Below are 25,701 nucleotides of genomic sequence, written 5' to 3' on the forward strand. Positions count from 1 at the left end.
CTGTCTTTCTTGTATTGGGGAGCCCAAAACTGAGCATGGTACTCCAGGTATAGACTCATAAGTGCTAAACAGGGGAACTAATCCCTTCCCTCAGCCTGCTTGCTACACTCTTGCTAATACAGCCCAGGATGTCATTGGCCTGTTTCACTGCCAGGGCGTGTTGCTGACTCCTGTTCAACTTGTGCAGTGGGACCCATGTCTTTTTCTGCAGATCTGCTTTCTGTCCATTCAGCCCCAGCCTGTCTTGTTTTTGTCCTGTTTTTGTGGGAATATTCCAATCCGGAGGAAGGACTTTTTAATTGCTTTTGTTGAGCTTCATGAGGTTTGTGCTGGGTCATTTCTCCAGCCCATCAAGGCCTTTCTGAATAGCAGCCCTGCCTTCCAGCATAGTGACCACTCTCCCAGTTGGTATCATCTGTGAACTTCCTGAGAGTGCACTGTGTGCCATTGTCCAGGTTGTTAATAAACATGTAAAACAGTAGTGGCCTTAGTATTGATCCCTGAGGGACACCAGTTGGACTTTGTGCTGCTGATTACAACCTTTTGATCCTGGCAGTCCAGCCAATTTTCCACCCATCTTACAGTCCACTTGAAAACTGTATGTTTGCCCATACACTTGATGCAGCTCCAGATGTACAGCTACAGAAGTTTTCTTGGGAAAGCTGGGCCACCTTTAACTCTGAGGGTTGCTGGGGGCAGAGGACACCGGTAGACTGCAGAATCAAGGAGATTAGCCTGTTTTAAGGATAGAAACACACTTTCATCCAGCTGAATGAAACAACTGTGAAGCTTATGCCTGTGGTGGGGGGATAGCTGTGAAAATCAAGTTTGGGGGAGGACACACACAGTGTACAGAAGGATAAGTGAGCAGACAAAACAATGTGATTGGATGAGAGAAATGGTTACCAAATATTTTTCTCAATCATATATTCAACATCACTTGTATGTTGATCCTAAATTTTTTGTTTGGGTTGTAGAGAGGGTATTCAACAGACAAGCTCTGAACTGTCATTATGTTAACTAACCCTTATTGACTATTGAGTCACAGTCCAGGATTTTTTCTGAGCATTTGATCTTAATTCTGTTCTGTTTCAAATATTGATTATTTGTTTCCTACTTTGACTCCTAAAAATTAATTTAAACTACCATTTCAGGCTGCTGTGGTAATGTTATGTTGCAACTCTTGGTTTCTGGCTGAACAGTGCTCAACATAAATAGTCTTAAAATTAAAAACAGGGGGTGGTATGCTCTTGCTTCTGTGCAGGCTACAGTGCATCTCACTGTGACACAAAATGAATTCCTGTGTGACTGCGAGATGGGATGTATGTCAGAACTGGTTATACTGGTGTGGATACCAGCCTTCCCCTGACTGGGGCAGGAGGAATTGATAGGAGCATGTGTGGGGGACTGTGGTTTCTAAAACATTAGTTTAAAACATTAATTAAGCTCAACCTGGTAAGGTGAAGAGTGCATTGCAACAGTTTCCCCTGTGCTGTCCATGAGAGTGACTCAAAGATGGTGGTGTTACTCAGTGGCTGCAGGTGTGTGTTACTGACCTTTGGGGATCCCTGCCATTTTATGCCTTTACAGCAAGGTAGATTACATTACTGTGTAGCCATCTGACACACCCCAACCTCAGCCAGTGACCCATTCTTTCTTAATATTAACTGTTGGGTCTCTCTGTCCTCTCAGCAGTAGCATTTAGTCCAGTGGCAATAGATCTTGCTGAAAGCAGCTGTTATTTCTGGTATATTTGCTTGGGGTTGCCTTGGTGCAAGGTGGCTGATTTGTCTCGCCATACTGCTGCCCAACTGCTGAATTTAACATAAGGTGGATGGCAGGGCACACACCATGGGAGAGGGAGGAAAGGCACCATCCTTTTAAGTGGTAGCTCACATCTAAATCAGATGGAAAGTATTGCAAATCTGTACCCTCAGGCTCGTGTAGGAGCTCTGCAAACTCCCAGTGGTAGCCTCGTTATGTTTGTAGCTGTGAGTGTTTTCCAGTACCTCTGGCTGCAAATCTTTTAGCAGCTTTAGGCATCTGCCTCTACTTAACTGATATCTCTTTTCTGCTGTGTCAAATGGAAGTAAAAAGGGAAACCATACACTTTTTCCCATCTTTTATATTTGTAAGAGCATAATTGAGGATGAAGCTGTTCTTTGCACATTATTTCTCAGAAGGTGTTCCAGGATGCAGCTTGGGCCTGTTGCAAGGCCATTCCCCAGCAGTAATGCAAAACATTTAATGTTCATACCTATCTCTGGCTGGTAAGAAGAAGTAGCTGTAGACCAAACCAAAGCAACATTATAGTATCTCTCTTTCTAAAACCAAAGTGAGTCTTGAAAATTGACTTCATAGTAAGAGACGGAGAAGCAAAGAAAAGAGGAGCTGCTTTTTGGAAGCTCAAGCTATTGGGAGAGATGTCTGAGAAATTCAGGCTTTTCCATGAATCTTTTTTCCAGATTGCAGAGGAGAAGGTTGGGGAGGGAAGTTGCTTCTAAATATGAGAGGTGGTGAAATGCAGGGTCAGAGCTGATTTAGTGAAATGTACTAACTTTTTGTAGCATGTTAAGGATGTAGCCAAGTAGGGAAAAAATCCTTTGTCTTTTTAATTCTAATATTTTTCCCCCCACAGGTATAGCCTTTACAGACCTCCCTGTAAGTACACCTATTTTCAGTATTTTAACTAAGGATGCAAATAGAAGGGAGGGGGAAGAGTTTGGGGGTGCGATATATTTTGTCTGATGCCCTGTTAAAATGGTAACACACATTAATGAATGATATGGATGAAAGTGCTCCCTTTTCTGAAACTTCGTAATTCTACAGCTAGGTGTGCAGGCTGCTCACAGGCCTCCTGTCCTCGCTCACCACCAGTAGGAATATATAGCACCTTCTCCTGGAATTAAAGCACGGATTCACACTTCATTACAGGTCACTGTCTTCCAAATGCAACTTTGACTGTGGGGAACACAGTACGCCGTTCACTTGAGATTCAGCATATGCAAAAACACTTGAGTAGCTGCTCATGTCCTGTCAGCAGAAAGCACAAAAATGCCTAAGATATTATTGTCTACTTCTTCCTTTCTCGTCCAAATCTTACAGCAATGGAGTCCTTCCTTTTCCAACATGGTGGTTAGGGAAGGGTATTTCTGTGAAAGAAGTTTGGGGTCAGCAGGCCATGGCCTGCATGCTCATTGCAATGGTTTTTGACAAGCCTCCAGCCATGATCAGTAACCAGCTCATGGAATTGCTACAGGAATGTATTCAGCATCCATTCAGGGTTGATGGTTTTTCCTCTGATTCACCAGCCACTATACTGAATTGCTCTTGAATGCAGTTAAACCAGCTGAGATTATACCAAGCAATAACATGCAGTTGGTTCTTACAAAAGCACAGCTTTCTCAGTGGTAGCCAGTGGGTTGTGGAAAAAAAAAAAGGTTGTTCTTTTTCAGACCAAAGGTCTGCCTAGACCAAGGATCCTGTCTATAACAGGAGCAGGTGTTCAGAAAAAGAAGATAAAAACAGTTTAAGCATTTAGCAATCCACTGAGTCCATTTCTCTTGCAGTGACACATAGAACTTCTTGGCCCCCAGGCTGCATTCCTGTCTTTGTATTTAAGAACACTAAATTAATTTCCTCTGCAGAGCTTCTTAGTCTTCATAACTGATTTATGCTTTTGTCCTCCACAGGGATCAAGTTTCATGGCTGACTTCTGTGTTGTGTGGAAAAATACTTGCTTTTCTTTGTTTTACACCTCTGTGAAAAATTTTATTTGTTGCCTGTAGTTTGTGTGTTGTGAGAAATAATGAATAGCACTCCCTGTTCACTTTCCCAATGTGATTTATGGCTTTACAGATCTCTGCCATACCTCACTTGGTGTCTGTCCTGAAGGAGTTCCAGTTATTTAGTTTGCCTTTGTAGAGAGAAGCCTTTCCTGTAACTTCTGATCGTCTCTGATACCCTTCTCTTGACCCCTACTAGTTTGAATGTAGCCTCTCTGAATTAGGGGTGACCAGAGTTGTGCTCATGGCTGGATATTTGGGCTTGCTGTTTTTTATGCATAGGCATGCTGATTATTTACATTTTGTGTTCTGTTCCTTTCCCAATGGTGACTAACGAGCCCCTTTTATTCTCATTGGACAATGAGCTGAAGCTTTTACAGAGTTTGTCCATAGTAACTTTCACGCTGTTTCCTGAGCAGTAACAAATAGTGGTAGTTTTCCTGGTAGTTTTCCTCCTTTGGGAAAATTGTCCATTAATTGCTACCCTTTATTCCTATTATTTCCTACTTATAGGAAATTATTGGGGAAATTCTTTCTTCTTATCCCCTGCCCAATTAGTTTCTTTAAAAAGCTATTGGTAAGCACCCTTAGCAAAAGCATTTTGAAAATTCAGGTACACTCTTATCAAGTGGGTTGCCCTTGGGTGCATGTTATTGGGTCCTTTTCGAAGAACTGAAATTTTTTAGAAATTACTTAAATCTTTAAGATCCATACTGACCTTTCAGCAGTACGTTTTCCCATGCACTTGCTATTTCAGTGTTTTAATACAGATTCTACCAGTATATCCACTGTGAAAGGAGATTGCCTTCTCTGTAGTTCCTTGGCTCTATCAGGAATCTTTTAAAGGACTTGTGTCACATTTGTCATCCTCAGCTCCTCTGGTGCTGTGGCTGAAGTAATCAATGCGTTACACATCCTGCACTAATTGTTTGGCAGTGTCACAGTTAAGATATTTTTCAGAACTGAGTGGATATTGCTCATTTTTACTGATATATCTACACTGTTAAATGAAAGAGAGCCAGGGAGCACACATGAGCGCTGAACCCTGAACATCCACACTGCTCTCACTCTCTAGCTCCAAGTGGCTCTTTGAAAGTGGAAGTTCTGGAGTTGTTCATTCAAGGAGCCATTACCAAAAGACTGTACGAGACTACACCAGGTTTGCTTTGCTCCATCCTATGCTGTCCTCCAACAGTATCCGGCAGGCTTTTTATTCTCAAAGTCCCATTCTCTGTGCCATTCCCTCGGCATGCAACACATACCCGAGGAAGCTGATCTAATTGGCCTTGAGCAATCTGATGTATTTAGCCATGGTTTGAGTGGAATGTTGGACTAGATGACCCGCATAAGTCCCTTCCTGCCTGATTCTGAGATACGCTCTTTCATTCAAGGAAAGCAGTATTTTGGTGGGCTGCAACATAGTCTTCACATTGTTTTCGGCACTTGAACTGAGCAAAACACATGCACAATAATAATTACATCTGCAGGTGCCAGAGGCACAATATGGGATCCAGAGAAGACCCCAACCGAGTTCTGTGTAGTGTGGACATAAAACAATATGCATTATTTGCCTATAGGGCTAGCAGTCATTTTCTGACACATTTTATTTAGCAGTGTAGCCATCCCTGTGTAGTTCAGACATGCTACTTGTCTTGCAGGGCTATGCTTGCACACCAGGTTCACAGAAGGAAAGGAACTTTTCTCAGTGACATGTCGACAGAGTGGTTTCATTAAGAGCAGATGAAACATATCTTATGCTGCTCAGAAGGCCAGAGAGGCTTTCCCAGCTCCAGCAACAGTGGAATTAAAGTATTTAATTTGCCTTCTCTCGGGAGATGTACACTGATACTTACAAATACATGTGTGCAGTGAGATCTCTCCTACTTTTGAGTGTTGCTTTAGAGTTCAAGCAATGTGGAACTGTTCATTTCACAGATCATAGGCTGTACCTGAAACAACTGCTGCTCTGATATTGCGGAAAGGACAGAATGTATTTAAAGTGTTAAAGCTGATGAAACAGGTACTTCCTGGCAAACAGTCTTGGTCTCTGGCTCCAAGGCAAGTCCTCTCAGTGTCTCCGGAAGCTATGACTCTCAGACCATTATGGTTCTTATAAATCCAATGGAAAACATCCTTGTCAGTTTTTAATATTGCATCCAATGTTCTCTTTGTGTGGGTTATTTCACATTTTATTCACTTGGTCCAAATGAAGGTTATTAAAGTAGAAGAATATTTTATCTATTCATCAGTGTGAACCTTTTGGTGGAAAGTCTTGTGGCAGCCTTGCATCTGGTAGCAAGATGAGATTTCTGTGCTATACCCCTTCTTTTAGTTGCTCTTTGTTTTCACTCTGGATACCGATTAAAGTAAGAGTTACAAGGCTTTCAGCTCAGATAATCTATTTTACCATCTTCCTTCTAATTTTTTCACCATTTTGTCTTCTCATTTAGCTAGACTGCTCCTCTTTCTGAGATGAGAGCAGTCTTCATGTTGCAATAGATAGGTCATTACTATTTAGTCTCTTGTCAATCAAAAGTAGCTGTCAGATAAACTAAAACAGAGATACTGTCACTTACAGCTAAAGTGTAAGTTACAGTCTTGTCACTTACAGCTGAAGTATTGCTGTAGTGCTTGGCAGTACAGATTTGGCACACTGAAATATCTGCCCTAGCCTGACTTGCATCTTTTTGATCCAGAAGTTAGTGCTGTCCAGAAGTAGGCTGTTCACCGCAATGTTAAGTCTCTGTTATAAATAGGTGATAAACGTTTGAGGAAGATGCACGGGAACAGAACATGCGGAAGGGCTGTTATAGTAGCAAGGTCCGGCAGTGCTGCTGAGATTGAATTCTAAGCCCTTCTGAGCCCAGGGCTCCCCATATCCTTCTGTTTCTAGATCTCACCAGATAATCCTTGCCAGGGTATGACGCCTGTTCATGCATGTGTCCTGCGGAGATGAGATTTTGTTTTAATGTTAAGCAGGAGGAAGATCTTGTCAGGTGTTGGATCAACTATTCAAATACATAGAGGCACAGTTTCCAGTGGTTAAATGGTATCTATTTGTCTTTTTCCAGCTAGTGTTGGCTTATTTTTTTCTGTGGAATTCTGCTTCTGGCTTTTAGAGCAGCAACTAATCCATAATGCTTTTTTTCTGAGCCAGAAAGGAGAATAGGTCTTCCTACTATGGAGAATTATCCACCATGAGATAATTGGTCTCGAGGAAGAGGGCAAGAGAGACTTAGCTGAGTCATTTCACCCCCTAACTGTGGATGCCAGCAATTGCAGGAGACTACTGCCTCATTGCGAATTTGAGATAGTCCTCTCCAAGTGGCTCAATTGCTCTGCTATCAGCTTCATCCTAAGGATGCCTGCCCCTAACTTCTGTCATTCTCATCTTCCTTTTCAGATATCCTTCCTTTGAATTATTTCCTTCTTCCCTCAATCTTGTAGACTCCTGTGTCACTCACTTCCTCCATTTGTGGCTTCTTGGTTTTTCTTCCAGACAGTTAAGGACACTACTCTTTTTTGAGAGAGGGGACCTCAAACTCAAGTTAGACTTTTGGTTTAATTATAAAGACTGTAGTCATAGATCGTAGAAGTCTTGGTGTAGTAGGGAATTTGAAGTTGATATAACTTGTAAGTAATACTTCTGATTTGTTATAGCATTGTGATTTGGACTGAAACACAATATCAATTCATTTCAAGGTAAAGAAGAGAAAACAAATGCCATACAGAAGATATAAATGCAGTCTAAAATTTAACTGCAAATGGGAATGGAAACGGTGGTCTTACCTGACTGACCTTGAGGTTCTCTGATTTGAGCTGCCCAACATGCATTTTATTGGTATTCTCTCTATTACATACCTAATTACTGAAATCTTTGTGAGAGGAGCTGTAGATTGAAAGCTTTTTCTTAAGTTACAACCTATGCAATGTTGGAGCTGACTGCTAGCACACATCATTGAGAAAACTGGGCAATAAACGCCATTGCTTTTCCAGCTTTCAAGCTTAATTAACTTCTAGAGTGATTCTGTTGACATCAGTGAGATTACAGAAGGAATTAATTTGACCCTTCAACATGTTGCCAGCCTAGAAATTGTCTCCTTGAAGTGCATGTTGCAAACTTTTGCTTCCAGAGGCAAGTGATGAAAACAGTATTTTGCAATATTTGAAATAATAGGAAGTTGAAATGGATACTGTAGATTGAAAACTACATTTCTGACATTTCCGTATGATAATTTTGACACTCAGTGAAGCATACTTGCTTCAGCTTGTTCTCTGTTTCAGTTCCCTCTGAAGAATGTTTACATTTATATGAATTTATTTACGTTGATGAAAAAGATTGCATTTTGGCTTAGCGCAGCCTGAAGTTAATATGAAAATAACTACTTGCAGATAGAAGTGAATATCCCACAAAGAGAGTTTTCCCCTCTTTTATCAATTTAAATCAACACTTAAGCCTATCTACCTCACTCATTTCTGCAAGCCCATTTCAGGTTTATCCTGCCTGGCAGTCTGCTGAAACAAGTATGTGAGGAGAGTAGGAAATCTAAAAAAGGGGAATGTGGAAGAGCCCAGACTGGGACTGCAGGGACAAAAAAGGAGGAGGCAGTTAAAAAAAAGTCAAAAGGAACTAGGGGGATGTGAGGAATGGGTCATCAACATCACAGGGAAGAGGTTCAAAAGTCACTGGGAAAGTGTGTCTGAGGAACTTGACAGGAGAAGCATCAGCTAGCAGGCTCTAGGATGGTGTCTCCCTGCATCTGGCAAGGTGGTGGTGGTTTGTGTAGTTGCTGACATTGCTAAGCAGAAGACACATGCCATGTGTGTAAAATGGAATTCTAACCCTGAGATGAGTTGAGACTAGTTGGGGGTAGGCATCTTCCTCTCAAAGATGAACAGATCGAGAAGTGTCTGAAAAACAGGCAATACTTTGGGGCTTGGGGTTTTGTCTTCCAGCATCTCATCTCATCTCATTTTGGGGGTCTGATTCATGGCTTTGGAAGTTCCTGTGTTCATAATACCAAACAGTTAAGAGATCTAAAGTATGGACTGTGGAAAAGATCTGATCCCTCATTAGAGATATTTCCTTGATGTCACCTAGATTTGAAAGAAAAGAGAGCCTGACTTTAGATATGACATTACCCTCTGGTGACCTCTCATTTATCATGCGTGTTTTCTTTACACACCTCTCTAACCCACAGGCTTTCTGGGTTTGAGAATGTGAAAGCAAGAGGTATGCTGAGTCAGTAGCAATGTAGTCATCCTGTTCTACGATGTCATTTCCCAGCCTGTATTTTTAGATTCATTTTTTACTTTGATGCTTGAGATTCCAGAAGTATACAGTACCAGCCACACACCTCTAAAGATGAAGAAGAAAGAAGAGGTGAACCAGTGTGAAGTGGTATCTGACTATCTGTATACAATCCCAGTAGAGTGGGCTGGAAGGGACTGCTTAGCAGTTGTCCTTTTCCAAAATGAGAAGAATGTTTCCGCTAAGTCTTGGTAGCCTGTTTATTGTCAGAGAGTTGTACTGCTGCAGTAGATCCTCATTATTGTTGGAGCTTCTGTTACTCCTTTGCTCCTCCCTGATGTGACAATAAAGAGAGATCTCATCTGGGCTAATATGCATGGCTATTTCTTTACCATCTTATTACCCTATAGATAATTACTGTTTTTTCCAAACCCTTGATTCTCAGATCATCAGTCACATTCTTGCTAGAGATTTGCAAACAGGTAGTTGGTCGGACTGCAGACCACAACCCACAAAATAGTAGGATCCTCAAAGAATTTAGGCTGGAAGGTATCTCTGGAGATCATGTAGTCTAACCAACTGCTCTGAGAGGGGCTAATTTCAAAGCTAGAGCAGTTTGCTCAGGACCTTACTGAGCTGAGTTTTGAAAATCTTCAAGGATAGAGATGCCACAGTCTCTCTGAGAACCTGTTCCAGTCCTTAACCGTCCCCACAATGAATTTCTTCCTAACATCCCATCAGAATTTCTCTGATTGCAACATGTCCCCTTTGCCTCTTGTCCTTTCACTGAACATCTCTGAGAAGAATCTGTCTCTGTCTTTTTATAACCTCCCTCTTGGTAGTGGAAGACTTCAGTTAGATTTCTCATTTTGCCTTCTCTTCTCCAAGCTAAAATCCAATTCCCTCAGTCTCTTCTTGTATGCCATGTGCTCCAACCCTCTGACCATCTTAGTAGGCCTCTGCTGGACCACACCCAGTTTATGAATGTCTTTCTTGTGCTGTGGAGAGGGAGCAGGAGGGGCAAAACTGGACACAGTATTTCAGATGAAGTCACACAAGTGCCAAGCAGAGAGGAATAATCATTTCCCTCGACATTCTGTCTCCATTCTTGCTAATGTGATTAATATTCTGCTGATTTTCACCTCATAACAGTCTTAACACCATTAGTAAAAAGTAAAACCCACAACTAAGGTATGTCCCAAGCAGAGATCAATTACATTGCCTCAGGTCTCTGCAGTGGTGAAGAATGTGGTTAAAAAACTTTCCAGATAATCTTAGGAAAGCCCATATCCCTTGCTATAGAGGAGAAGAGAATCCTGATTTTCTTTAGGAGGACAGTCTAACCCCAAGAAGTCCTTGCTGTTCTGACCTGGAGAGAGAGGTCTACTTTTCCACTGATCCAAAATCTGACATGGGTTCAGCCATGAGCAGGACACCTCAACAGGCATCTTCTAGTTTTAATTTCACTAGATTCATCGGTGAGCCTTGCCCAGTGTCTTGTTTCTAGCTGCAGCAGTCTCCAGTACTTACTTTAGAACAAAATATAAAAACCTAACACCAAATAATTCATGAGTGGCAGGGGAGAGGTTTCTTCTCGAGCCCCACAGGCAATCAGCAGATGCTATGAATCAGAGGATTAGTGAAGTATACTTGTGTTGCAAACAGAAAAGTAACATGTGTGCTATAGAAAAGTAAGGTGACTTTGGAAGATGCTGTTAAAAGACGTTTCCAGAGTGAGAACCTGGCAACGCTATACCTTTTCTAGTACCCTTTCCCCCACATCTGGGGGCAGGGAAGCCTCAAATCTTCAATTTGTATCCATGTGCTTGTTCTTAAAATAGTCTGAATTCAGTGAACCTCTGCAGATTTTGACCGCCTGTTTTCAGTTAGATCATCTTCTTTGGAAGCTGAATTATTGGCAAAATTATGGAGGTATTTTCACACTGATAACCTTTCTCTTTTCCTCATGTTTCAGGGGACTCAGACCTTCAAATTGTATCCATAAGCTTGTTCTTAAATGAAAAGGAAATTCAGTTGTCAGTGGTGGAGTTTCTCATGTGGATGACTTGCTGTCTTGGGATCACCAAAGGCCTAACCTTTCAGCTCCACTAGTCTCCATTCCTTTTTCATCAGAGATGTAAAATATTCTGATAGCGGCTTCCTGTCAAGGAGTAGGAGAACTCAGCTGAAGCAGTGGAGAAGGCTTAGACCTGCTGATTGAAATCATGACCCCATAATTTTTTTGTTATTTTTATTATTTACTGGCTTTTGAACTGTTATAGAAATAGCAGGAAACTAATCCAGAAAGTGGACATGCCACAGGCAGCAGCTGTGACATAGATCACAATATGCTGGGAGATTTAACCCAGTATTCTGATTTTATGCAGTAAGTTTTAATAACTGCGTGATCAGTCATGGGGTACCTACCCTGAGATTTACCTGTAAAGGGCCTGTTGCCTCTTCTTTTCTATCACATTTCAGTTTAAAGAATAGCTCTTTTGTCTTACCAAACCACATAACTGGAACCAGAAAAAGAGAAAGCTGAGGTTTAATATAAATTCCTTTCTTTTTGTTTCTTCACAGTCAAATCTCTACCCCACAGTGGGTCTCCAGACTCCAGGAGAGATAGTCGATGCCAACTTTGGGCAGCAGCCGTTTGTGTTCGACATTGAGGACTACATGAGGGAGTGGCGAGCGAAGATTCAGAGCACCATTAAGCGGTTTCCCATAGGAGACAGACTAGGCGAGTGGCAAGCCATGCTGCAGAAGTAAGTCATTGCATTGCTGTTCAGCTTCTTTTGCTCTGTTAGGCTTTAAATACTTTTTTTCATGTGTATTTAGGGTTTCTTACAGCAAAAAATTGCATTGCTTTACCCTGTTTTGCTATTTAATTCTTTCCTGTGTAGATGACTGCCATTTAAAATTTTAAAGGATATGGGAGAAGTTTTCAGCCAATGACTGTACAAAAGCTTGCAGGAATGGAAGACCACACAGTCTGAGATGATGCACTGGGAAAGGGGGAGTGGAGAGGAAACCATAAAAACTCTGTATTGTATGAAAAAAGTTATGATGTAAGTTAGCTGGATACAAAAATGAAAAAGCAAAGAATAGCCTAAATCAAAGGCTCCCAGACCAAGCCAAACTGAAAACACAATTGTGGCACTTTATATATTTCTGAATCCTGAATGCATCTCTGGTCATCCCATTACAAAAAGGATTGAGAGGAACTATAGCAGGTTCAGACAAGACGAGAGTTATCAGAGGTCAGGAGTATCTTCTGTCTGAAAAAAGAAAATGTTGAATAAGGCTCCACAGCTTGGAATAGGTAATTGAGGGAGATATGGACAGTAGTTGCCTTTCAGTCATTATGCCCTGAAGAGTGGGACTAGAGAGTGATTATTCACTGTTTCTCAAAACACAAGAATTAGAGAACAAGCACCTCCAGGCTTAAAAAAAACTCCAGCATTAAATACTTCTTCACAAAGCACATGATTAAAGTGTGGGACTCTCTGCTGCAGGAAGTTATAGTGGTCTAGTGGATTTTAAAAGATACACATTGAAACATTCACACTAATTCATGGAGGCTATTCCATAGTTATATTTTAAACACCCAAATTTATAGCTATTACTCTGTCTCAAATCACTGAACTGCTGATTACTGCTATTTAATTACCACAGATAACTTTCTGCCCTTTTTACTGTATTCTTTCCCTAAACACCTGATACTGGTCACTGTCTCATCCAGGAGACTTAGATGCAGTGAAGATTGGATCCATGTGACCGTTCTTGTTTTCTGCCAGCCTTGTATTAGTCATTTGCAGATAATTAGGCTGGCCAACAAAGACTTTGAGGAACACCGAATACTAATACCTGTTTTCAAGCAAATCAGGAGCTTGGGGCCTGCCAGAGAGTATGTAGGGCCAGTAGAGAACTGAAGTATAAAAAGAGGCCCTTGGGGAAGGTAAGTCCACAACAGAGAAGCTAAATGAATTCTTTGCCTGTGTGTTTGGTGTGGCAGAAAAAGGGTAGGTTGTCATGCTGGCACCCTTTGTGAGGGACTTGGCAGAGGATATGTCTGGGATTGAAATGTCTGTCAAGTAAGTGCTGGAAGAAATAGGTGAGAGGAAGAGGAGGAAGGGCTCTGGGACCAGCTGGTATTTACCCAGAGTCCTAGTGGGACTCAAGGAGAAAACAGGTGAGCTTCTGGCTGTGGAATGAAATTTCTCTCCGGAGTGCCTTTGTCCAAGAGGAGGAGAAGGTGATGCATGATGGCATGTTTCATGAAGGGTTTCAGGAGAGAAGCAGGGAGCAATGGGCTGAGAGAACCTCAATGTCTGTCTTTGATAAATCTGTAGGGACACTACTGAGGGTGGATGTTCTGAGAACATGAAGAAATAGGACATGACTTTTATGAAGGGGAGCCAGCAGGCCTGTAGATATGGTTCTTGGGCTGCCATCTTTGTCTTGGAAGTCCAAAAAGCTTTTAGGATGTTCCCTTGCTGTGGAGGTTGGGGGGAACTATCCTGATGTGGATAAAGAGTTGTTTAAAAGAGAGGAGAGAGAGAGAAAGAGAGATTCTCAGAGTGGAAGAGGTGGCCGAGTTCTGCTCAGATGTGTGCTAGTGTCTGTGCTGTTGAGCATATTCAGAGATGACTTGGAGAAGGGGTTGAACAGTGAAATGACACAGTTTGTTGAGGATACCGAGATACTGAGGGTAGGAAAATGAAAGGTGTTGGAGAGAAACTATGGGAATGACCTTACAAAGGTGAGTGAGCAGGCAGTGAGATGGTAGATGAGATTCAGCACAGATGAAAGGAGATCAGTGCATGTGGGTGGAATATGTTGTAACTTTATAGATAGACTGATGATGGGTTTTGAACTGACTTATGACCCTTCAGGAGTGAGATCTTTGGGTTATGAAGAATCATTGCACTCAAATATCAGCTCGTTTTTTGGTAGCAAGCAGAAAAAATGGAATGCTAGGATTTATTAGGGGAAAAATAAAGGACAAAAACCATCTTGTAACTGTGTGAATCTGTGGGATACCCTTAACTTGAATACTGTGTGATGTTTTGGTTCTTTAATCTCCAAAAGTATCTAGTAGAAATGAAAAAAGCATGGAAAAAAACAGGATTTGCAAAGGTATGGAATGGCTATTAGGCAAAGGACAAGTATACTGTCCCTCAACATTGGAAGGAGATGGTTTTGAGGGGTAATTCAGAAGTCTGTCAAAAATCTTGAATAACCTGGAGAAGGTGACAAAGGAACCATACTGTTTTTCCTAGTGCAAGGACTAAAGGGCATCAAATGAAGTTAACAAGGTGGCAAGTTCGGAATAAGTGAAAGGATTTTTTTTTTTCATATAGCAATTACTTAAAGCTGCAAGATTCTCTGCCACAGAATACTGTGAAAGCTACACAAATTCAAAAAGTGACTGGACAGATTAGTAAAAGAAAAATCTATCAGGGGCTGCCATGTCTAGAGACACCACCTCTAGGACAAAAAGTCCCTGGCAAATCAGGGAAGCTGGAAGGTTTTTGTGGAGAAGTATCATTTCATACATGCCTTTGTTCCTTTATTTTATTCTAGGCATTTGCTTTTGCCAGTTGGATGGTTACAAGATACTGGGCTAACTGGATGTTTGGTCTGACTCAGCATGGATGTGCTTAGAGTCTTAGTGTTCTGACATACTGAATTGTTGTCTGTATGAGGTCCTTTCACTCTCTGTAAAACATCTTGACAGGCTGTGGAAAGACTTAAGGATCCGCTTTTGGAAATCTTGCTTAGCAGTTCCCCCTCTCTCCCAGTCCTCCCCCCCCCAAAAAAAAAAAAAAAACAAAACAAACAAACAGTGAAGAGCTTCATTTGAAAGGAAACACTTAAACGCTAAGTTCTTAGGGCACAAAAGACATCTAATTCAGAAAAAAGTACGCATCCTTCATTTTGGAACAAAACCACCTGTACTGGGTCAGAGCACTAGTCCGTCTAGCTTTGTTTTATGAATATGTCAATAGCACAGGTTCCTGTGTTCCTCCAGTGTTTTCCTTCCCCTGGTAAAACTGACCATTTTTTGTCATTCTATTATTTAACTGAATATTTAGCTGTGTTAGGACCTTCTCTCTTATCACATGGTAGCATAGTTTCTTTGAGAGCCTTTGCTGAAAGATTCTGTGAAATACCTTTGGACAGCCAAGTAGTCTGCACCAGCCAGATCTGTGTTCTACCTGTTTCCTGATTCCCTTCAAGAATTCACCCTCGGCTGCAATAGGACCAGTTTATCCCTGTGTTTGCTCGTTGTTTTCTTCAGAATTGTTTCTCCTGATGTGCCTAGTGGAGTTGCTGTGGTCACTGATCTAGAGCTCTTCGTATCTCCTTTGGGATTCTTTTTAAAAATCAGCATCACATTTTACATCTTCCTCCTCTTCCTAGGCAGTTTTAAGCAGTTTTAACATGGGGCTTATACCCCATGTTAGCAGTCCAGCTGTTTCATCTTAAGAGCTCTTGGGCCAATATTGTCTTTCTTGCGGCTTTGGTAGGATTGGTTGCATCTTGTTCTGTAACCCTGAAATTAAGCATCATGACCAGACTCACCTTCCCTTCAAAGATTTTCCTCCCTGACAAATCCTGAAAAGCTTAATCTTAGAGAAGCTGTCTGTAGGAAAAACTTGCTATAGGGAGTGCCTCTCTGGAGGACAGAGGAAGAAGAATTAGTGTAGCAGAATTTTTGATCTGTATTGTGCTCCTAGATATGCCATCACAAGAGAGGCTGAATAAGTGCTTGAAACCTTGAAAAGGAGACAAATGGGCAACTAGTTTTCTTTGTGTGTTGTTATAATCTTGTAGGATCTCTAATCTTTTTAGGTCTTGCCATGAAGAATCCAAATAGGAGTCGTCTGAAACTTGAGATCAGCTAGTAGGGTTGATTGTGGGAGAAGGAACTGCGTGGAGCCCTATTTCTGGTAATGCAGGAGGATTCAGCATTGTTCATTTGAGAGTCTAAATGATTGTGTGCCAGAAGGAGGAGAGCTGTACCTAATTTATACAGAGAAGTATGCAGTCAATTTTGCTTTGTAAAAGAAAAGCCACAGACAGTATGGGCCTCTATCACCACCATGACCACTCCAGCTGAAAGAAGCACCACTAGATGCAGCGCACAGATAGGTGCTGCTGTGATTTGGGCACTTCTGCTCTCAGGATATTCCAAGCATGGCTCCCATATGATAAAAGCTATTTCTTTGGTCATTGATAGGTTTAACTGTCTGGGACCAAAGACAAATCACAGGAGAATGTGGGATTCTGGAAGGTTTTGTTGTCTGCATGAACATGTCATGTAGCCCACATTGGAGAGCAATAATGTTCCCCCAGAACTTCAGGAGAGGTATCCTCAGATGCAAAAATGCTATTGAATAGAGAGTATACAGCATTCTGTTATAGTAAGTAGTTGACTAATCCAACTGATAAGTCATTGCTGAAAGTCTTGACTATTAGTGACCAGCTTATTACACTGCTCTGTACCAACGCAGAGGCTTTTTCTGTGATACCAGGGACAGAAGGAGCACAGGGAGGAACTCGGTTTTCACATGGCTTTGTAGAGCGTTTAAATCCATGCAGCAGTGAGTCTCTGACTCTGGCTACTGAGTTAAACTGAAATGCATGTTGGCCTTTCCTGCCAGTTCCTGCCAACCTGGATCAGTATGCTCAGCGTTTCAGCCTAGCTGAACCAGGGCCACCTGGTTGCTGTGCTTGACAGTGAGATGTGTTCTATTAAGCCTGTTTAAACTGTGCTACATCTGTTTGTGCATGCATCTTGGAACAAGAAGACATGCAAAGGGCATGTCTTGTACAGACGGTGATCAGAAGCAATTCTGCAGTGATTCCTGGGCAAGTTTTAAAAATTAGAAACCTGCTTAGTGTTAGACACCTGGAAGTTATTGCAAACTCCTAAAATACTTCTTTTCTGTATGGAAATGACCAAGCTTAACATGTTTTTGGAGTCCTTTGGAATCCTGACTGGATTAAATGAATACCAGCTTCATTGTTAGAAGCCTATTTTGGGATTCATCACTAGAAGCTTTGAAATGCTGGGATTTCAGGTTTCATTGAAACCCAGTTAGCATTAATATTTACCTGACATATCCTCAGAAGGCACAGAACTAAATACTTCAGAAATTGGCTGTTCAGAAAGACATTTTATTGTGTTAGTTTTCTGACATTGATAGTACTTTTTCCTTTTTTCCCCCACTTAACATTTTATGGAAACACAACTTAAAAATGTGTTCATGTTTGTAAAAGCAATGCTAACAGTCCTCTCCTTGTAAATGAGCAGATGAAAGTGTCTCTGAATGTGTAGAATTCATAAGGAGATTCAATTACCAATTAAATAATTGCTGACAAAACAAGTGATAACAGAAATTCAGGACCAGAAAACTTTTTTCAGACCTATCTGAAAACTGTGAACCTCTCTGAGTTTTGGATTTCCTGTTTGTATAGGAGGAGGTGGCTGTATCTGTGTTGCTAACAGGTTGCTGGCAGTAACACAGTGCAGATCTCTTCCAAATAACTCTTCGGCAGCAGTAATTAAATAAATACTGTCTGTGTTGTCTATGTATTGTATGTTATGGGGATTTTTTTTTTTTTTGCTTATCCTCCTCAGTTTCCCATCTTGTAAATTAGCACTGTCTGGACCCTGAAGTAGAACCCTGATTATGTCCTAACCAAGCAGAGTTTGGTCACTGAAATTGCAACTTTTATCATATTGGTGTTTTTTTCTCCAGTCTGGTTACCGTGTTTTACCAATGTCTGTTCTTCTGTTCATATTTTCTTATTTTCTAGTATGGTTTCTTCCTATTTGGTTCATCATGGGTACTGTTCAACGGCAGCTGCCTTTGCCAGAGTAACAGACACCACAATCCAGGAAGAGCAGACCTCAATAAAGAATAGACAAAGTAAGTCTCTTGGGCAGCTGTTCCCAAAGTGTGGCATGCTGGCTGCACATTATCTTCAGGACTCTGCAGTGCTGTAACCACAGGAGATCTAGAAGTTAAAGCTGTGACTGGGAGAGGAGTAAAGTATGAAGCTGCCCACGGCACACTTCTGACTTAGTGTTGTTGCCTGTGGGTCAATAGAGCTTGAGGACCGCTCCTCTGAGCATTTTTATCATCATCACTGTGTCTTCTCTGCCCTCTCTGCCTTTGCCTGAAGAGCTGCTCTTTGTTTCTTTTCCTTATCTGCTCTGAGAAATGACCTGCATGCCTGGCAATGTGAGGAGACTAAGCTGTCTGATCAGCTTGGTTATTTTTTCTCAGTTCTGTTGAAAATGAATACCTGAATATCCCCTGCCCTAACTGGAAGAGGTATGGTGCCTCTCAGCTTTGAGTCCAGGAGTTTCACACTTCAGGGTAAACACCTGGTACCAGGACAGGTGTTTTCTTGGAGGGAGTGCCAAACTGATGAATAGAACTGGTTACCTTTGGCTTTAACTGAACTGATGTTACTGTGCACCAGAGATTCTTATGGATTTGGATTCTTTGGTTCAATCTTTGGCAGTAGGGACAGTTTCATTAGCATGACTGTAGAGATCCAAATATATCAGCCTATTTTCACTACAACCCTCAGAGTTAATGAGTCTTCCACTTGCTTTGCGCATTTTGTCTTCAGGTAAATTTTTTGCATATTGAGAGTTGTGCAAATTCATAACCAAAAGTGCTTAGCTCACACTAGTTGATGGAATCAACTGATGAAACACATTCAGTGTGTTTCAGAGTACTGCTATTTCCTCAAAAGCGATTTTTCTCTCAGTTTATAGGGCTGTAAATGCTCTTGGTTCCCCCAGAATAAGACTTGCAGCTTTCTTGTGCTGTGCTTTTTTTTTTTTTTTAACCCGTTCTATTCATGGGCTTAAACTGCAGAGTCACAGAATATTGGTTTGTTTTCTGCATTCTCCTGGCCGTTGAATGCAGGCTGTGTCCTGCTCCATGCATTTCTCTTCCCTTTGTGAAAAGTTTCTCATGTGGTTGTTTTGTATTGGGTGTATCATGTCCCTTTGTAGCTGTCGCTACATACATTACATGGGCTCAGCCAGCATTCAGGTTTAAAGAATCCTGTGCTTAGTACCCAAAATAACTTGTAGCTGCTGCCTATTAGTGCCATTGCATGGTTGGTGTTGATGGGCTTTATGCTTTCCAGGTCATGCATTATGCAGCCCTGACCCCAACCAGTGTTCTTACTGAAGTGGGCTTTATTGGCAAGGCCCTATAGGAAGCATGTGAGACAATGCAATCTTGTTTGTCTGAGGACAGGAGACAAGGCAGGCAGGAGGGAAGTAAGATGATCGCGGGCTAGATGAGTGGCCAGTGAGGTGGATTGAGAAGTGGCTGAATGGCAGAGCTCAAAGGGTTGCAATGAGTGGCGCAGAGTCTAGTTGGAGGCCTGTAGCTAGCGGTGTCCCCCAGGGGTCAGTACTGGGTCCAGCCTTTTTCAACTTCTTCATCAATGACCTGGATGAAGGGACGATGCACCCGCAGCAAGTTTGCTGATGAGACAAAACTGGGAGGAGTGGCCGATACACCAGAGGCTGTGCTGCCATTCAGAGAGACCTGCACAGGCTGGAGAGGTGGGCGGAGAGGAACCTCATGAAGTTCAACAAAGGCGAGTGCAAGGTCCTGCACCTAGGGAGGAATAACCCCATGCACCAGTACAGGTTGGGGGTTGACCTGCTGGAAAGCAGCTCTGCAGAGAAGGACCTGGGAGTGCTGGTGGACACCAAGTTCAGCATGAGGCAGCAAGGTGCCCTTGTGGCCAAGAAGGCCAATGGTATCCTGGGGTGCATCAGGAAGAGTGTTGCCAGCAGGTGGAGGGAGGTGATCCTGCCCCTCTGCTCAGCCCTGGTGAGGCCACATCTGGAGTCCTGTGTCCAGTTCTGGGCTCCCCAGTACAAGAGGGATGTGGTACTACTGGAGAGAGTCCAGCGGAGGGCTACAAAGATGATTAGGGGACTGGAGCATCTCTCCTATGAGGAAAGGTTGAGAGAGCTGGGCCTGTTTAGCCTAGAGAAGAGAAGACTGAGAGGGGATCTTATCAATGTGTACAAATATCTGAAGGGAGGGTGTCAAGAGGATGGAACCAGGCTATTTTCAGTGGTGCCCAGCGACAGGACATGAGGCAACGGGCACGACCTGAAACACAGACAGTTCCATCTGAATATGAGGAAAAACTTCTTCACTGTGAGGGTGACAGAGGACTGGAAGAGGTTGCCCAGAGAGGTTGTGAAGTCTCCTTCTCTGGAGATATTCAAAACCTGCCTAGACATGATCCTGTGCAATGTGCTCTAGGTGACCCTGCTTGAGCAGGGGAGTTGAACTTAGATGATCTCCAGAGGTCCCTTCCAACCTCAACCATTCTGTGATTCTGTGAAGATAGATCTCTGAGTTTTTGACTTTTAAATAAAAGGTGTTATAAAAGTACAGGGAAATGGAGAGGAATGGGCAAAGGAAAACAGATGGCAAAACAGAAGGGAAAATATAAAAGGCAGAGACATCTGTGAAAGTTGCCAACCAAGGCAAAGAAGAGAGCTGTCGAAAGTAGTAAGACATGAAAACTGATGCCTAACTAAATAGAAGAAACAGAGAATGGAATGAAGGATACTATGCGATACACATTGGTGTAAGAGCCATATCTTTGATTTTAGCTTTAAGAGGTGATAACAAACAAATAGAACTTGAGAAATGGGAGCCAAGACATGTCATTTCAGATTGTTACTGGGGATTGGTAATGAGGTCTACTGGTCTCTGTTTTCAACTTATCATGGTTTGCGCTACCTTTGAAAGTTGCAGCCTGTTGTTACTTGTGCCTCTGCTTGCAAAACAGTTCACAGGGGATTTGTAACTTTCTCTCTGCTTTTTTAAGAAGTCCTGAAATAAACAGAAAGGGAAATGCAATACATTTTTAATTTAACTACATTTAGAAAACAATAAACTGTGAATCTTTGCAGATTAGCAGCTTCCCTGGGGTGGGATCAGTGACTGCATGTCTTGCACTTGTGTGTCTTCTGTCCCATCAAAGGAATGCACTTGGGACATGAATGCACAGGATGCTATATGGCTTCTGCCTTATCTCCCTGCATCTCCCAGAAATGTACAGCTTGTTGAGCTGTTTCTCACTGAGCCAATACCTGATTCCTGGAGTTTGCTTACAGGTGCCACATCTTCATTGTTGGCCAGGTCAAGTTATTTCTGTTGGAACACAATGGGAATTACAGAAGCCCAGTTTTGATGGTAAAATTAAATTTTACTTGGAGATAGGGAGAGTGGGGAAGCAGTCCCATGCTGTGGTTTAAGCCCCCAGATCCAATAAGAGTACTAACAGATTCTCCCTCATTTTCACAGGTTTTTCCTCCTCTTAATCCATAGTCAACAAAATGTGGAGGTCACTCAGTTCTCCGTAGCCCTTGGCAAGGTGTAAGCAGGGAGCTGTGTGGGAACTTCTTTCTGTAACTGCTCTGGCTGTTCTTGTTGGTCTGTCTTGTGTGTCAATAGCTTTCCTTTTGCTTTCAGGAATACAGAAGCTAGTATTAGCCGGCAGAGTGGGAGAGGCTATAGAAACCACCCAACAACTCTATCCTGGCCTGCTAGAACATAATCCCAACCTGCTCTTCATGTTAAAGTAAGTATGAATAGCCTTATACTCCCTATGCTGAAATGTGGAGTTGGAGGAGACGAGTAAGAGGCTGCCCAGCCATCCAGTCAGGTTGCAAACCATGGTCTGAATTTAAGCTGTTTGAGATCCCTTTGGAAGCAGGTGGGAGAGGACACAGGTTCACTCCCTGGCACAGAGCTTGTAGCAATGTAGGCATAGTGCTTTTGGCACTGCTTAGACGCAGTATAGCTTTGCCTCATGAGTCAGGCAGAGGTGGGTGAAATTTTAGCCCTGCTGACTGCTTAGAAGCACCTTCACAGATGGCCTTTGTTTGTCCTGTGGAGACCTTGCAACACTGGAGCATGTGATGGTCACTGGGGAGGTTCCTAGAAAGACAAATTTATGGAAAAGGGCTATATGCAATAGAGACTAAAGGGAAAAACAGCTTGTGTGTCCCAGTTCTCCCAGCCACAGAATGGCTCTTCCCAGCCTCCTGAGCCAGGGTAAGGGCAGAGTATACCTCAGTTCCCAATAAAGCTAAATGGAACCTGCCTTCACTGTCCTGTCACTGTGGATATTATGTTTTTTACTCCTCCCTATTTTCCATTGGCCATCAGCATTTCTAGGTTGATGGGATAGTGGGGGAACTATTGTGTTGGCAGATTTAGTATCTTCTCCCAGAAAAAAAAAAACACAGTGTAATTTTGGAGTACCTACAAAGGCAGTGGGGATGAAAGCACACTGTGAAGGAGCAGTTTCTTATTAGCACAGTGGAAATAAACTTTCTTTTGGGGACAAGGAAAACTCCACACTCCATCATGAGTCCCATCTCCCAGCTCACCATCACATGAATTCTCTTGGGTTTGGAGCAGTAGAGACTTGGGAGCATTTGGTTAACTGCAGAAATATTATTGAAGCCTTGGGACAGTCTTACCATGCAAAAAATGTGTTGTGTTCTGAATCTGTGAAGTGTTTCACCCCTAATATTATGACAGATGGTTCTTGCATCACTCACCCTGTTGATCCCAAAATGTATTCGCTGTCCTGATCTCTGTCTTTGCTGATATTGAACACTCAGTTACTCACGTAGTACTCACCTATTTACTGTAAGCATGGGGTTGAAAAGATGTTGCTGCATGTCGTTCCCTGTATGGGTGTCAGCATTCATTAGCATCTAAGTGGGAATATCTGAACTCCTTCCTACTGCAGCGTTGTCAGAGCACTCACAATACAAAGGCATTTTCCAAGGCCGAGAAATTTAACTCCTATCCAGTGTATACGACTTCTGCAAGCAATAACTAAGGAAACATCAATGCAGAACATCCTGGCTGTCACGCTCCCTTTTTCCTTTCTTCCTTCCTATGAAATCAGGTGTCGGCAGTTTGTGGAGATGGTGAATGGGACAGACAGTGAAGTACGTTGTTTCAGTGCCCGCAGCCCCAGATCCCAGGACAGTTACCCCGGGTCCCCCAGTTTAAGTCCTAGACATGGATCAAACAACTCACATGTTCATAGTACTGGTAAGTGTTTTTCCTCTATCTCCTGGTGAGAGGAGCAAATGTTAAAGGTAGGCTGCTGTATACATCACCTGCTACTTTTTGTGCATTATGCTGTGAAATGCTCCTTACCTTTCTGATTACCAGCTTAGATGTACTGTTATCATAGGTGTGTCTACACTGTTACGGAATTGGTCTTGCATTAGTTACTTTCCACAGCCAATTGTCTGCAGAGCAGATTTTTTTTCAGAATAAAGAAGCTTCTAAAGGCCGTCTTCTAGTTCAGCCATCATGTGACTCAGTGTTTCACAGACCAAACTGTAATCAGAGGCCTGGAAAAAGAAGCCTATCTCCTGTACCTTGAGGTCTGCAAGAGAGAATTACTTTTCTGTAGGGGCCCTCAGTCTGCAGAACTGCCACCACCTCCTCAGTCTGAACAAAAGATGCACTGTTCTGGCCCACTTAGCAAAAATGTGAGGGGGATGTTTTGCATGAGAGCTCCTTCTCCCATGGGCCATATCTTATAAGCTCTGAACATGTGAAAAGGGAACAGTTCTGTACCTGCAAAACCCATCTCTGAAACACCAACTCTTTGCAATTTGGGGAATAAAACTTTAGGATTTGAAGTGGAAAGAGCAAGGTGAACAAGGAGACGCAAAGTATGTTCCCTAGGTAATTGCTGATTAAAGCTTTGAAGACAGAGTGGGCCAAGGAGTCTGACCTGGGGAGCCCCTGAAAACACTTTGAGTGGCTTCACTGAGCCTTTAGCTACTTGCAGTCTTCTGAGCATGTTTTCTTCTTGTACTTCTGCTGCTGTGTGTGAAAAGCTCTGGATATGCAAACTACACAAACATTTAAGGGAAAGGAAGATGATTACTGGAGTACCTCCAAGCTGTCACCTTCCCAAGCCAGTATCTTTATTTTCCTATATCATGTTGCAGAAACCATGGCTACGTTTCTTTGACTAGGTAGTCAGAATGTCCGTAGATGGTGCTAGCTGCAACTGTCTGTAGAACCTCTTGATAATATATGTTTTCAACTGAGAAATGCCTACCTAAAAATAGCTGCAAAGGCAAGGCAGCATTCATGTATGTTTGTCTTCATAAACTGGACACAGACTTCCACAGCTCTCTCTGTCAGAACTTTGTGCTTTCAAAATAGTGATATTTTCTTCAGTCAATGCTTCAAAGATTAAACAGGGCTGTTGTGCACAATCTGCTACATGTTTTCTTCTGTCATTAAAATATACAAAATGGCCTGTGTTGTATGAATGTGTTGTGTGTTTTACAGTGCTAAAAATATTAATAAATTCCTGAGCTATAAATATAACTGTGGGATCAGCTGATGAATTTGAATCTAAAACTATCAGTCCTGGAGGAACAGCTGTGCCAGGTTGGATCATTTAGTCCGGTATCCTGTACTCAGTATTGGTTGTCTAAGGAACAGGGCAAGCCATTAGTGATGTTTTTTCCAAAATATTCTTTGAGCTCCTAGTGATTTGCAGTTGTCTTGGTATTTAATAGCCCATGTAAATTTAGCTAGTCATTTTTGAATCCATACAAAACTTGCAGTAACTACCAAAAGTTAATTTTGTGTCCTGTGGCAGGGAGTTCCACAGCTTGATAGATACATTTTGCACATGGGATCAAATCAGATTTCAAGACTGACTCTCCTTTCAGTGATATCTGTTACTCCTGAACGAAGAGGGTCAGCTTGTGATTTTAAAAGAATTGTTGTTAACTGCTGAGTGTTGTGTAAATCAAGTGTATCCCTAATGTAAGGTAAGTTGTGGAAGGCCTGGGAAGTTCTTCTGCTTTAGTGTCCTTCTTGGGGCCCAGTATTCTCCTTTTGTAGTTTCATTGTATGGAGGAAAACGTGGGTTTATGAGAGAAGAAAAGAGTTTGTAAACATGAGATTCACACTTCATATTTCGGCAATGATTTCTCTGTTTGTCTGAGCTGGTTCTGCTGATCTCTTATCTACAGACAATTTCTGATGTTTACTTAAGCTCAGATGTTGCTGGTGCACTATGGGTTTCTTTCCATATTAATATGTGTTTTCTGTAAGTCCCATTAAATTTAGTAAGGGTGAATCATAATTTAAGATTTGCAGTCTTACTTTGCTTCCTTCCTTTGGGGCTGTCTTCTCTTGCTAAATTGCTGACTTCACAGTAGAGTGATATAGTCAGTCTGGTCTCATTTTTCCCTTCCTTCTTGGCTTTTAGGAGCAGATAGTCCAACCTGTAGCAATGGAGTCATGTCCACAAAAAGCAAACAGAGCCGTAGTAAATACCCAGCACTGAGTTCGTCGTCTTCATCTTCCTCTTCCTCTTCCCCCTCATCTGTGAACTACTCTGAATCCAATTCTACAGATTCTACCAAATCTCAGCAGCACAGTAGTACGACTAACCAAGAAACCAGGTATTTTTTTTATTTTCCTTGTCGATGCCTGAGGTGGGTGAGATGGTGGGAGACAACTCAGTCTGCTTTTTGAAGAGCCAGCAGGGCATGTCCTGCTTTTCTGAACAACAGAGTAA

At 42.2% G+C, this 25,701-nt stretch overlaps 1 protein-coding gene across 2 annotated transcripts in view; it reads left to right on the forward strand.

Annotated features, from left to right (window-relative positions):
• Window positions 1-25,701, forward strand: part of RANBP10 (RAN binding protein 10) — an 84,166-nt gene that overhangs the window by 52,516 nt on the left and 5,949 nt on the right. For both annotated transcript variants that reach the window (XM_067302819.1, XM_067302820.1), the window contains exons 5-10: window positions 2,639-2,661; window positions 11,620-11,804; window positions 17,869-17,981; window positions 21,588-21,696; window positions 23,041-23,189; window positions 25,390-25,585. In XM_067302819.1, the coding sequence (XP_067158920.1) occupies window positions 2,639-2,661; window positions 11,620-11,804; window positions 17,869-17,981; window positions 21,588-21,696; window positions 23,041-23,189; window positions 25,390-25,585 (775 nt within the window). The remainder of the gene's footprint in view (window positions 1-2,638; window positions 2,662-11,619; window positions 11,805-17,868; window positions 17,982-21,587; window positions 21,697-23,040; window positions 23,190-25,389; window positions 25,586-25,701) is intronic.

The sequence above is a fragment of the Apteryx mantelli genome, chromosome 10 (genome assembly GCF_036417845.1).
Source record: "Apteryx mantelli isolate bAptMan1 chromosome 10, bAptMan1.hap1, whole genome shotgun sequence".
Taxonomy (NCBI): domain Eukaryota; kingdom Metazoa; phylum Chordata; class Aves; order Apterygiformes; family Apterygidae; genus Apteryx; species Apteryx mantelli.